General features: G+C 45.1%; 1 protein-coding gene across 4 annotated transcripts in view; it reads right to left on the bottom strand.

Annotated features, from left to right (window-relative positions):
- znrf3 (zinc and ring finger 3) overlaps positions 1-14,950 on the bottom strand; it is a 285,032-nt gene that overhangs the window by 59,366 nt on the left and 210,716 nt on the right. For all 4 annotated transcript variants that reach the window (XM_078421273.1, XM_078421274.1, XM_078421275.1 and 1 more), the window contains exon 3: positions 2,340-2,414. In XM_078421273.1, the coding sequence (XP_078277399.1) occupies positions 2,340-2,414 (75 nt within the window). The remainder of the gene's footprint in view (positions 1-2,339; positions 2,415-14,950) is intronic.

Raw genomic sequence — 14,950 nt, 5'->3', positions numbered from 1 at the left:
AATTATAAATGTACATTATCCATCTCCCTCCATTCCCTGTAGGCCCATGTGCCTTTCTAAAAACCTCCCAAATGCCACTATCGTATCTGCCTCCACAACCACCACTGGCAATGTGCTCCAGGCCCTCACTACGCTAGGTGTAAAAAAGGCCCTGCATATCTCCATTAAACATTCCCCCCTATACCCTATGCCCAAGCCCACTAGTGTTGGCATTTCCACCCTGGGAAAAGGGATCTGACAGTCTACCCTAACATGCTGCCTTTGAGCACCAGAGACCAGGGTTTGATCCTAGCTCCAAGTGCTGTTTGTATGTTCTCCCTGTGACCAGGTGCTCCAGTTTACTTTTCCTCGTACATTGGTTGTTGGTCAGCACAGACTTTGTGGGTCGAGGGGCTCGTTTCCTCACTGTATCCCTAAACTGAACTAAACTAAATTGAAAGCCATAGAGTTAACCAGAACAAAGACAGGCTCTTTGACCCACCATGTTCATGCCGACCATCAAGTATCCATTCTGCTAATTCCATCTACCAGCCGTTGGAACTGAGAGCTGCTGGGACTACAGGCAAATCGAGTATATTCCATCACACTCTTTATTTGTCACCAAATGGCCGACTGAATGAGATGACGGAGTTGGGATCAACATTCAGACTGTAAGCTGGGAGCTGAAATATTAGTCCGTGCGCTGAGACCAAATCAAAACTGTCCTCCAAATCAAAACAATATTTTATAGACAATGTATTATTGAAATCTAAAGAAGAGGGCAGTCAATCTGTGCACAGCAAGCCTCCATAACCTGCAATATTATAACGACAGGATGACGACTGGAGAGGGAAAATGGGCAAGAAATGAAGGATAACTCCCTTGCCCGTCTTCAAAAAAGTACCATGGGATGGTTTAGCTCCACTTGGGGAGCAGATGGCTCAATGGACTCCTCGATTTTATTTCTCGGTGAAATGCTCAAGTCCTCTGCCTAGCTGTCTCTCAAAGATATATCTCCAGGATAGGCTCTGCTCTGCCCCATACACAAGATCAGGTTCCAGCATACACTATTCAACCACCTTGAGAGTGGTGTTGCCCATGTAACTGGATACATACCCTCTCACCCTGGCCACAAACTCTTTGAAGCACTTCCCTCTGGAAGGCGACTCTGGACTGTCAAAGCAGCCACAGCCAGATATAAAAACAGCTTTTTTCCACGAGCAGTAGCTCCACTCAACAACCAAATGTCTGTAGCCTCTTTTCGCTCTGGTATTTTATTTCTCTTCACATGTGTAAATTACAATGCTTTATTCTTAATTGTCTACTGTATATCGTGTGGTTACTTGCGAGCAAATCACCAAGGCAAATTCCTTGTATGTATACATACGTGGCTAATAAAATTTATTCAATTCAATTCAATATATTCAATTCAATTCAATTCAATTCATTACACAATCTACTTCCCAGCTCTTTGACTCTGCAACGCCCCATTCCCACTGCCGTGATGATTTGAATTGGGTGTATGACCTCAATGGCATGTCCTCTCAGCAGATTTTGAGGCACGTCTTTAAAAGGTTTTCATGCTCTGCCACCCAGTTGTGGTAGAGCTACTGCCTTACAGCGCCAGAGACCTGGGTTCGATCCTGACTACGGGTGCTTGGCAGGACGGAGTTTGTACGTTCTCCCCGTGTACTACGTGGGTTTTCTCTGAGATCTTTGGTTTCCTCCCACACTCCAAAGATGTACAGGTATATCGGCTAATTGGCTTGGTATTAATGTAAGTTGTCCCTAGTGTGTTTATGATAGTGTTAGTGTGCGGGGATCGCTGGTCAGTGGGCCGAACAGACTGTTTCTGTGCTGCATCTCTAAACTAAACTAAACTAAACTAACTGTACTAAATTAAACTAACCTAAACTACCTCAGAAAAAACATAAATGAATGCGTGTAGGAAATAACTGCAGATGCTGGTTTAAATCGAAGGGAGACATAAAACGCTGGAGTATCTCACCGGGACAGGCAGCATCTCTGGAGAGAAGGAATGGTTGACGTTTTGGGGACTCGAAACGTCACCCATTCCTTCTCTCCAGAGATGCTACCTGTCCCACTGTGTCCCACTGAGATAAATTAATGTGTGTTATCATCAGACATGCAGATAAATGTGGACTTGAATAGGGCTGAAAATCCACAGAAAGGTAAAATGATGCCAGTTCACCATCACCCATTTCACAACATGCTTCCCAAAATAACAGAGCAATCATGGTAGTCAAATCTCTCTGAAGTGAGCCGATGTGCTTGTTCTTTCAGCATCTATATTGTCCATGAAACAATGCATAGGGCGGTAGTGTAGATGCATCTCATACCTGGTCAATGGCATCTGGGTTTTCAGACACATCAAAGATGACAGCAGTTGCTCCTCTCTGGACTGCCCGCTTTGCCTGTAAAACAGAGCGCAATAGAACTGAGTACAGCACACATTCCCAGCAACATCTACCTATTACCTGCCAGGCTTCGTCTCGCCCCTCCCAGCTTCCTTCCACCCACTACAATCAGTTTAAAGAAGGGTCCCAACCCGAAATGATATCTATCCATGTTAGAAACATAGAAAATAGGTGCAGGAGGAGGCCATTCAGCCCTTCGAGCCAGCACCGCCATTCATTGTGATCATGGCTGATCATCCACAATCAGTATCCCGTGCGTGCCTTCTCCCCATATCCCTTGATTCCACTAGCCCCCAGAGCTCTATCTAACTCTCTCTTAAATCCATCCAGTGATTTGGCTTCCACTGCCCTCTGTGGCAGAGAATTCCATAAATTCACAACTCTCTGGGTGAAAAAGTTCCTTCTCACCTCAGTTTTAAATGGCCTCCCCTTTATTCTTCTGGACTCCCCCAACATTTGGGAACATTTTTTCTGCATCTAGCTTGTCCAGTCCTTTTAGAATTTTATATGTCTCTATAAGATCCCCTCTCATCCTTCTAAACCCCAGTGAATACAAGCCTAGTCTTTTCAATCTTTCCTCATATGACAGTCCCACCATCCCAGGGATCAATCTCGTGAACCTACGCTGCACTGCCTCAATTACAAGGATGTCCTTCCTCAAATTAGGAGACCAAAACTGTACACAATACTCCAGATGTGGTCTTACCAGGGCCCTATACAACTGCAGAAGAACCTCTTTACTCCTATACTGAAATCCTCTCGTTATGAAGGCCAACATGCCATTATCTTTCTTCACTGCCTGCTGTACCTGCACCCGAACCTTCAGTGACTGGTGTACAAGGACACCCAGGTCTCGCTGCACTTCCCCCTTACCTAACCTGACATCATTGAGATAATAATCTGCCTCCATGTTTTTGCCGCCAAAGTGGACAACCTCACATTTATCTACATTATACTCCATCTGCCACGCATCTGCCCACTCACTCAACCTGTCCAGGTCACCCTGCAACCTCCTAACATCCTCTTCGCAGTTCACGCTGCCACCGAGCTTTGTGTCATCTGCAAACTTGCTAGTGTTACTTCTAATTCCTTCATCCAAATCATTACTATATATGGTAAAAATTTGCGGCCCCAACACCGAGCCTTGTGGCACTCCACTCGCCACTGCCAGCCATTCTGAAAAGGATCCGTTTACTCCTACTCTTTCCTTTCTGTCTGCCAACCAATTCTCTATCCATTTCAACACCCTACCCCCAATACCATGTGCTCTAATTTTCCTCACCAATCTCCCGTGTGGGACCTTGTCAAAGGCTTTCTGAAAGTCTACCCGCAATGTTCTCCCGCAATGCTGCCTGACCTGCTAACCCCAGCACATTGTTTAGTTTAGTTTAGTTTAGTTTAGAGATACAGCGCTGTAACAGGCCCGCTGAATCCGCACTGACCAGTGATCCCTGCATAGTAATGCCATCCTACACACACTAGGGGCAATTTACATTTATACAAAGCCAATCATGGCCTACACACCTGTACGTCTTTGGAGTGTGGGATTGTTTTTTTGGAATCTGTGACGCTATAGTCACAGATACAACTTCTAATGTGGTTTGGAATGTTCTTTCTATAAGTGCGGCCATGGTAGCGCAGCGGTAGAGTTGCTGCTTTACAGCGCTTGCAGCACCGGAGAACCGGGTTCAATCCTGACTACGGGTTCTGTCTGTACGGAGTTTGTACGTTCTCCCCGTGACCGCGTGGGTTTTCTCCGCGATCTTCGGTTTCCTTCCACACTCCAAAGATGTACAGGTATGTAGGTTAATTGGCGTGGTGTACGAGTAACTTGTCCCCAGTGTGTGTAGGATAGTGTTAATGTGCGGGGATCGCTGGTCGGTGCGGACTCTGTGGGCCAAAGGCCCTGTTTCCACGCTGTATCTCTAAACTAAACTAAAAGTCAGGACTCCATTTTCTAATGTGGAGTCCAGTTACTTCCAGCATGGGGGTAAAACAGTGGAGGAACTGTGACAGCCTGAGACATTACAAGCATGCTAGAAGTAACTGTGACAGACTGAGACAAAGTACATTCTACAAGGGGGCTAAATCAACCCATCAAGCAAATTCCTTCTGTAGTCCATGCTGGGTGGGTACTTATTTTGGAGTTGATCCAAAAAGCCGAGGAAATATTCTGTTGTTTCTTTTTTGGCAACTTATCTAGGTAGAGCGTTCAAGTAAACAAAAAACAAAGGACCTGTGTTCTTTGTTAGACGGCCTGCACTGGCTTTATAACGTAATACAAGAAACATGGCCCCTGATGTCTGTTGCACCATTTTACACAATTGCGGCTGATTTTTCACCTCAGCCCCACTTTCCTGCATTAACCTCACATCCCGTTATGTCCAAAGGAAAATCAATTGATCGCTGGCTCTGCTGTGATCCCAACAGTTTAGGGCCAGAGATTTCTAAGTGCGTGGGCAAGATCATTGCAGATGGAATGTTGTGTGGAACATGTAAAGTAATCCATTTTGGTGCACAACAGAGAAAACCAGTATTTTGTAAATGGTGAGAGAATAGGCAATGTTGTTGCTTAAAAGGACTTAGGGATCCTCGTACACAAAGAAGGTCCAGGAGTGATTAGGAACGCAAGTTGGATGTTGGCCTTTATTACCAGAGAATTTGAGTAGAGAAGATGTCTTACTGCAATTATATTGGATCTTGCTGAGACCGTTAAATAAATGAGTTTTTCTTAGTTTTCTTTTGTATGGAGTTTCTGCCACCTAAATTAATAGGCTGTTACACATACTACCTACCCACTCAGCAGCAACCTATTGTCCATTTGGTATCCGATGCCAAAGCTACTCGTTTTAACATCAGGCAGCTATGTCAATGCTTATTGCTTGGAATCCTCGATCACGCTGGGTTTATTAAAAAAATAGAAGTGTTTCATGAGCTTTATTCAGTTTTAATAGCTAATAGAATTATGATGACCAATTAACAATTGCTATTAACAATTGCTGGTTTATTTTTCTGGTTAAATGTATCACTTTCAAATTCAAGAAAGGCAAAATGTATTATTTTAAACTGAAATTGATGGTTTTCAAGTTGGAGTAAAGGGTTGGATTAAACCCTTTCCAAGTAGTTGGCTTTGAGCATCTGAACTACATTCTAATATCAGATACATATTTGATATCTGTTACAATAGTGCCTTATGATTGAATTGTTCTGATCATTTTGCTCAAAAGGAAATTGATTTTGTTTCTACTCAGACAGTTCAGATGTGAACTGCTGGAACAGAAACTGAATTGGTTTACTTTGGGTGAAACAACCTTATTAAATACAATTTACAACAATGCCTTTCAGCTTCCAAGTGCTTCCACTGAGGTATCATCCTGATAAACCTGCAGGTAATTACTCTCATGGTACTGACGTGCTTTAACAACCACTGCAGATTGGAAGCCATGCATATTGAGCCACATTCATGTGGACATCTATATACTAAAACTCTAGTTTGTTATCTTGTTTGTGACTGAACTTCAGCCAAAACGGTACACGATAGCACGACAATTTTAGGCCCACCTTACTCACCATTGTCACTTTAGTGATAATGCAAGTAGTTTTATTGAAATCGGTGTTATATTTTTAAAGTTATTCACATTTTCAAGTTTAAAAGAAGAGGAGTGGGAGGGGAAGAGGGTGGGAGTGGGGGAGAAGGGAGAGGGGAGCGGGGGGGGGGTTGAGGAGAGAGGGGAAGGGGGAGGACAGGGCGCTGCACCAATGCAGGAGAGGTTTGGGCCCACTTGGTCTAGTACCCACTATAACCATTGGGCATGGTAGTTCTAGGTTTATTGATACAATAGATGTGAGCCTGTTCCAAATTGCAAACATTATCGTGATAAACAACCTACTCATCTCAAACGTTTAAGTTTGATTTTAAATGGTATATGTGAAAGAAAGGAAAAAGACAGGAAGCAAAGTGGGTGTGAAAACAGTCGTGTGGAGAATTGGTTCGACTGGCCTGTTCTTGCGCTGTTGATTCCAGGTTTGCTGCCAATCTCCACCATCCTTTAGCTTTGTGCTCATAATCAAAAGTTAAATAAACTCTATCTAATTGCAAGGTTCTGCGTTTAGATTTCAAAGCCCCAAATGAGTAGTGTGATAACATGGCTTGGCATACTCCAGACAGATGGCCATTTTCATCCAGATACAATGCCGAGCTCACAGCAGTCACCTTCCAATAGTTAATGTGAGCGTATTCCTTGCCTTCTGTTGAAGCAGTTGGTTTCCACTACTGCAATAGGTCATCTTACCATCATCATTTATTCTCCACTGCCCAAGCTTTGACGGGATGCTCTTGTAGATTGCAAATAGGGGATAGAAGACAGTAAAATAGAGAGAGCACACAGTGATCAAAGACGTAGGCAGGGCCCCCAGCTACGCCTGCCTCTTTGTAGGATACGTTGAACAATCCCTGTTCCAGGCGTACACCGGCCTATCCCCAAACTCTATCTCTACTACATTGTCGACTGGCCTTCTCGGTCCAAAACCTGCTCTCTATATGTGATCTGTAAATTTCCCCCGGTGTGGGACGAATAAAGGAATATATTATTATATTATGTCTTATTTCTAGCATCATCCTGTTGAAAGGACAGAGAAAAGCTTCCTGTGAAGGTTGCCATCTCCATTGTGGATTCTCCCTACCACAAAGCAGCATGAATAGAGCCACCCTTGTGTAATGAGCCCTCCCTCTACCCCACCCCACCCTGCAGCCTGCCTTCTCATCCCATCCCATCCCAACCCAAAGTGCCTGATCAATTGGAAAGATTGATGGATGGTTTGGAGGGATATGGACCAAACGCAGGCAGGTGGGACTAGTGTAGCTGACACATGATGGCCGGTGTGGACAGGTTGGGCAGAAGGGCCTGTTTCCAAACTGTATCACTCTATGATTATGACTCTATGTGCACTCCTCACCCTCTGGGCCATGGGGACACTTGGACAACTGTCACAGAGACAATGGAAAGAGAAGCAGATGGAACAGAAGCTCACCAACAAGAGAGATGTAATACCCTTGCTGTGGCCTCCACTGAGTTTGCACAGAACAGAGAACATTTGTAAAAAAACATCCAAAACATCTCCCTTCTGCCCTCGTGCATCCCAACATGACTTTGGGAGCGCGGGGTGGGTAGAATGGAAATAAAGCTGAATTTGAGCTTGCAGATTATTGAAATTCTTAATAATAATCTATATTGTTTTGACTATTAATTCGAGTTGTTCTGTTTTTGTGATTCCACTGTGTCATGTTGGAATTCTGTTCAGGCCAACTGAACAGAATTGGCCTTTGCAACAGAGAGTTATGGTAAACAGCATTATCATTTCCACTATTCATTCTCTCGGGGTGAGGAAAGCTGGGCTGTAGACCCCTGGTTTGACAGTAGGGGGCAGGCACTGCTCTTCTGTAAGGGAAGATGTGACTGGAGGAAGATGAAGAGAAGGTGTTTCTGTGTCTGGGCGATGGTGCAGGTGTTATAGGAGTAAAACTATGAGCTCTACCTTCTGTGCCTGGGTTATGCTGCAGCTCCAACTCCTTTATAACCTTTACATCTCTCTTGTTGGTTCACAAATTTCAAATCGGGGCATTATAATTATTGGAAAAAGCATTTGAGACTATTTAAAAACTGTTGCCCAGCCTAAACCATCAAGCGGGCTGCAATATGAATTTAATGTGGGAAAGTATTCTCTCATAAATCTGGTTTGTGTTCATATCTCATCTTCATGAAACATCAATACCTTCCCACAAGAAACACAGCTGGGCCATGCATTGTTTTATTGACATTCACCCGTAAGTAACAAGATAAGCCGATGTCAGGGTGATATTGCCAATTTAGTTTTATTTAGTTTAGAGATACAGCGCGGAAAGTCTGCACCGACCAACGATCCCCGCACATTAACGCTATTATATAATGCTATCATACACACACTAAGGACAATTTACTTTACTCTTCTACCAAGCCAATTAACCTAGAAACCTGTATGTCTTTGGAGTGTGGGAGGAAACTGAAGATCGCAGAGAAAACCCACGCGGGTCACGGGGAGAACGTACAAACTCCGTACAGACAGCACCCGTAGTCGGGATCGAACCCGGGTCTCTGGTGCTGCAAGCGCTGTAAGGCAGCATCTCTGACACACTACACAGACAGCCAACTGAAATGTTTCAAATATCCCACAATGTGGGCGCTCCATGTTGATAAGAGTTTGCAATTATGTGGTGCCTTTAATGAGGTACAATGTTTCAACAGAGAGGTAACATTTATATCTGCCTGTGTTGTGATTACTTGTCTTCACTGGGTTTATACACTGCCTGTACACCTGTCACCAAACAAGCAGGACACTCACTAACTATTTTCTCCATTAGTAGTACTTTGCAAACGAAAGGAAAGCTTTCAAAGATAAGAAAAACAAAACTATTTTCTGCCGTTCTGTTCTGTCTGGGAGATCAATCATTATTCTTGGAGTCTCTGGGATAATACTCAGGCTTGGCAGCTCAATGCACTTGCTCAACTACAAACGCCTGGAAATAACTTCTCCAATCCTGCGTGTACAAGGAATCTTCCTCCTCTGCCTCCCTCTTTCAACTAGCTTAAAGCTTGATAATCAAGTTCCTGATTAAGAAAGAGGAAAGAAATTTTTTAATGAAGTTTCTTTGTCAAAGCATTTCCATTGCAGCCCAAAGACTACTGCTAACATTTTCTGCCCTTTTGATGTCTGCTAATTCAGTTAATAATTAACGGCTTTAAGTGAAGGGCTAAAAGAATCTCCATTAAAACTATCACTTGGGTGTCTCAAAGTGTAGGGGGATGGTGGAGCTATTTCCTTCAGGCGCATGCCTGCTTACCCAATAGTTATGCTATCCCGCCCCCGCCTCTAAAAGAAAGCTAGGCCCAAAGCCTTTAATGTTCAGACTATTACAGTTTGCATGGCCTACCTTTAATTAGAGGATTGTTTCTTGCATGTGCATTAGACATGGAGAGAGAAAACCTGGAGCCATTAACTCTTTATGTTTCAGCATGCAAACAGTGGATCGGGTAAGAGACGTTCGACTGTTTGAAAGTTGTAGTTTCTGTGTCTCCCTCTATCCTTTTCCCGAGAAACTCCGCACCAATCACCAATTCCTGCACACTAACACTATCCTACACACACTAGGGGACACTTATTTACATTTATACCAAGCCAATTAACCTACAAACCTGTACGTCTTTGGAGTGTGGGAGGAAACCGAAGATGCCGGAGAAAACCCACGCAGGTCACGGGGAGAACGTACAAACTCCTTACAGTACAGCACCCGTAGTCGGGATCGATCCCGGGACTCTAGTGCTGAGAGGCTGCTACTCTACCGCCGTGCCGCCCTTCTCCTGAGATCCACAGCTTTGACTTGCATTGATTGATGCCTGTCGTCCAACCGGGAACATGCACTCTCTCACTTGCTTTAGATTTGTATTTAGGAAATTCAAGGCATGAACGTGCTTAAGAACTTCGGTAGGAAGTGCTTCAAATCTTGTCTTGTTATGTCACAAGATGAAATTATTCTCTCTACATCCCCATGAAAATAAATTAGACGATTCAGTAGTCCAAATTAAGAAACGGCAGTCAAAGGGATCAGGTACATGGAAGCGTTTGGAAGTTGCCGCATGGGAACATGCTTTTCGGCACAGCCAGTCAATGTTGGTGTTTACCTGTCAATCAATCCCTTGTGCTAGCAACAGTCCTAATTACTGAAGATAGACATAAAAAGATGGAGTAACTGAGCGGGACAGGCAGCATCTCTGGAGAGAAGGAATGGGTGACGTTTTGGCGCGAGACCCTTCTTCAGACTTTAATTCAGGTCTGAAGAAGGTTCTCGACCCGAAACGTCACCCATTCCTTCGCTGCCTGTCCCGCTGAGTTACTCCAGCATTTTGAGTCTATCTTCGGTTTAAACCAGCATCTGAAGTTCCTTCCTAGACCATCCTAATTAACATGACTCCCAAACCCTGTCATTCCTGCTCCACCCCTTTCTCCCCCCCTCCTCCCCACCCTAGTCATCCTACCAGTTCCACTGTTCATATCCTCTTGTTATCACACCTTCCCCAGCCATGGGCCATTATGGGCTCTACCTTTCTTGAGGTCATCTGTTGTCGGGCCTGATTTGTTCTGGTATTTTCTCACCTCCAGTTAATTGAAGTGCTGGAGTAACTCAGCAGGTCAGGCAGCATCTCTGGAGAACATGGAAAGGTGATGTTTTGGGGCAAGACCCTTCAAACAGAAGAAAAGTCTGAAGAAGGGTCTCAACCCGAAACATCACCTTATTCATGTGCTCCAGAGACACAGTTTGACCTGTTGCGTTAATCCAGCACTTTGTGTCCTATTGTGTATTAACCAGCAACAGAAGATCTCTATTTCTACTTCATTCATTGAAACGGGATAAGGCCAGCTGGCAAAAGCAATCTACTTCCAATGATTCATGTAAGAAGGAACAGCAGATACTGGTTTACATCAAAGATAGACAGGAAATGCTGGAGTAACTCAGCGGGACAGGCAGTATCTCTAAATCTACCTGATCTCCCAGTTGCTAAACACTTGAACTCCCCCTCCCATGCCCACACTGTCCTTCCTATCCTGGGCCTCCTCCAGTCAGAGTGAGGCCCAGCGCAAATTGGAGGATCAGCACCTCATTGGGCAGCTTACACCCCAGCGGTATGAATGTTGACTTCTCTAACTTCAAGTACCCCTTGCTTTGTGTCTCTCCCCACCCCAGTTCTCCGACCAGTCTGACTGTCCCCCTGATCACATTGTATCTCGGTTTGCTTTGTTGCCATCTTCTCCTAGCTAACAATGGTCTATTCAACATTTTCTATGAGCTTCATCTCTTTTGATCTCTTACACTTCCTTATCTCTGTAACTCCCTCTCCCCTGACGCTCAGTCTGGAGAAGGGTCTCGACCCGAAACGTCACCTATTCCTTCTCTCCAGAGATGCTGCCTGTCCCCCTGAGTTACAGAGAGAAGCATCTTGTGTCCGACTTCCAGTCACTCTATTGGGCAGCATGCCTTTGTGGCTTGTGATGATTTTATATTTGCTTCCAGTTGGTTATTACCACATGCTGATGAGGGTGAAACTCGACTGCTCTGTCTCCTTGGCGGAGGGAAATAGGGCACTGGCATTCTCAGCTGAGCTCCGGGACTCTCTCTCTCCCCCCCCCCCCCCTCTCAGCATTCTCAGCTGAGCTCCGGGACTCTCTCTCTCCCACCCTCTCAGCATTCTCAGCTGAGCTCCTGGACTCGCTCTCTCCCCCCCCTCAGCATTCTCAGCTGAGCTCCGGGACTCTCTCTCTCCCCCCCCCCCCCCCCCCCCCTCTCAGCATTCTCAGCTGAGCTCCGGGACTCTCTCTCTCCCACCCTCTCAGCATTCTCAGCTGAGCTCCTGGACTCTCTCTCTCCCCCCCCTCAGCATTCTCAGCTGAGCTCCTGGACTCTCTCTCTCCCCCCCCTCAGCATTCTCAGCTGAGCTCCGGGACTCTCTCTCTCCCCCCCTCTCAGCATTCTCAGCTGAGCTCCAGGACCCATCGCTCCCAAGGCTTGATGGGTACTGAGTGCAGCAGCATCTGCAGGAACAGCAATATTTGTACTCCAGCGACCTCTCCTAGTGGAGACCACTCCAGCCAGTCTACTTGGCCAAACCAGTTCTTCAAACCTCTTTCACACAGATCTTCAAAGTAAAAACTTCCAGTTTGAAAAGCTTCAGGCAATCCTCTTGTGTTCACCATCTTGTGTGAAACCTCAAATTCCCACCCAAACAAGATGTGTAACCATGTTGGTTGGTGCCATTGGGATTATATTTAGGACCCATGTTTAATTCCTCTCCCTGGTCCCCTCATGCCTCAACTCATAAACCCCTTAACCGTCCAAAGATCTTCAGATCTGCTCCATCACCCATATTACTGTAGAACAATGTGTAGGAAGGAACTGTAGATGCTGGTTTAAAAAGAAGATAGACACAAAATGCTGGAGTAACTCAGCAGGACAGGCAGCAGCATGTCTGGAGAGAAGGAATGGGTGACGTTTTGGGTCGGTTAGGAAGAAGGGTCTTGACCCAAAACGTCACCCATTCATTCTCTCCACAGATGCTACCTATCCTGCTGTTACTCCATCATTTTGTGTCTATCTTACTATAGAACAATTAGGTCTTGGATCTAAGGTGGTTGTGTTGTGAACAAAACTAAAGCAGGCATCGTCCCACATCGTGATAGCTCCACTTATTCCGATCCCTGCTGGATGGAGGTTTCCAAGCTAATGTGTGCTTGTTTTGTTGCTATTTTTCTAGCACACTCAGTGTTTGAAAGACATTGCCATGTGACTGACCATCAGGTCGTGCTCCTGTGATCATTCAATGCATACCCTTCAATGAAGAGTGTGAAAGAGAAATCTTCCATAAACCATCACTTTAATTGAGAAAGAAACATAGAAACATAGAAAATAGGAGGAGGCCATTTGGCCCTTCGAGCCAGCACCGAAGCAGGGTGTCCCTTTTCCAAAAGAGAAATGCTGTTATGACACTAGCTGAGATATGATTCAAAGTGGTACTGGACTTCTAACATCTCCATTAAAATCATCCTGTCATATTCCATCCATCAATAAGTCACCACAATATTGGGGTCTTCTTGGTGTCAGTGGCTTACTTGACTTTGGAGCTACAACATGGAAACAGACTCCAGCCCACCAATCCATGCTGACCATTGATCAATCATTCATTCACACTAGTTCAATGTTCTCCCACTTTCTCATCCACTCCCGAGACTCATCATTGCTGTCTCCAAATCCCACAAGTCCCCACCCAACAGAATTGGAGTACCTTCATCAGAGGACAGCACGAGTTTGTGAAGGCAGCTCTGCCACCTCGCGAAAGGCAATTGGGAATGGCAATAACTGCTGACCTTGCCAATGATGCCTGGTTCAATGAAGAACATCTTACAATGAAAAGGTTCAACACCCCTTGCCTTCAGTTTACTTTAGTTTAGTTTAGAGATACAGCGCGGAAACAGGCCCTTCGGCCCACCAAAGTCCACACCAACCAGGGATCCCCGCACATTAACACTACCCTACGCACAGTAGGGACAATTGTTGGCATTTATACCAAGCCAACTAACCTACAAACTTGTACGTCAATGGAGTGTGGGAGGAAATGGAAGATCTCGGAGAAAACCCACGCAGGTCATGGGGAGAACGTACAAACTCCGTACAGACAGCACCCGTAGTCAGGATCGAACCTGGGTCTCTGGTGCTGTAAGGCAGCAACTCTACCACTTCGCCAATGTACCGCCCTTCTCCTGAGATCCACAGCTTTGACTTGCATTCATTTATATATAAACAGAAGCGCCCTGTAGTCCAACCGGGAAGTTACGCTCTCACTCACACGCTTTAGATTTGCATTTAGGGCATTCAAGGCATGAACATGCTTAAGAATTTCAGTTAGTAGTGCTTTAAATCCTGTCTTGTTAGTGAAGCCTGGAGTTTGCTTGCAGGTAAACACTCAGAATATACACCAATCAGCCAAAACATTATGACCTGATGAGCCAAAACCTTATGACCACCTGTCTAATATGCTGTTGGTCCTCCGTGTGCAGCCTCATACGCAGCAGGGTGCGATGCACTGTGTATTGCAACACATTCCTCCCGTAACCACCAATAAAGGTTTCTGTGACTTGTGCCACAGTCGACCTTCTGTCGGTACGGACCAGATGGGATAGCCTTCGTTGTCCTCGTGCATCGATGAGCCTAAAGGGCCTGTCCCTCTTAGGCGATATTAAGGTGACTGCCGGTGACTACGCTGTCGCCGATCGTTTGCTGGGGTGTCGCGGGCATGATCGTGAGGAGTCTTCCAAATATCATAGTGGATCGTAGTGGATCTCGGCGCGTCACCGAGAAATCAAACAGTTTGAAATCTCGCTGCGACAGCTGTCTTGTCGCCAGGTATCGTTGCTTATTGCGGGCGCTGTCGCATGCTGTCCCCAGGTTTCATAGGTTGGCTTAGATGCATTTAGAAGCACGTAATATTAAAATAAGTAAAGTCATTTCAAAATACCATAAAATGCTTGTGTTTTACCAATTTATTTACCGTCAGGACATTTGACAGGTAGATTGGAGGCGACAGTTTGACGGTTAGGTAAGTGTGGGAATTTTCGCGATGTTTATGGCCTCAGCCATTATATTTAAAGTAGGCTCCCAACCCAGATATGCAACCCAGAAACCAGATATGCATCTCCCATACATTTTCAAAGAATGCCCACACACTTTTCACAAAAATCCACTTTTTAAATGATTTATTTTTAATACTGCTATTCGTAAACTGGAAGTAAATCCGGTTTATTCCTTGTTACAGTGAAGCTTGGTTTTTACGTAACCCATACAAGGTGTTATAATTCAAAACTCTCAAGTACTTACCGACGTCAGTGATTTCAGCGAAAACCAGGATGCCGGAGAAGCATTGACAGCGTGGGAAATTTCGCAATGTTTCAGA

Source organism: Rhinoraja longicauda, chromosome 25, assembly GCF_053455715.1.
Source record: "Rhinoraja longicauda isolate Sanriku21f chromosome 25, sRhiLon1.1, whole genome shotgun sequence".
NCBI classification, from domain to species: domain Eukaryota; kingdom Metazoa; phylum Chordata; class Chondrichthyes; order Rajiformes; family Arhynchobatidae; genus Rhinoraja; species Rhinoraja longicauda.
Note: the sequence above shows the minus strand (reverse complement) of the source record. Positions and strands in the feature narration are given on the sequence as shown.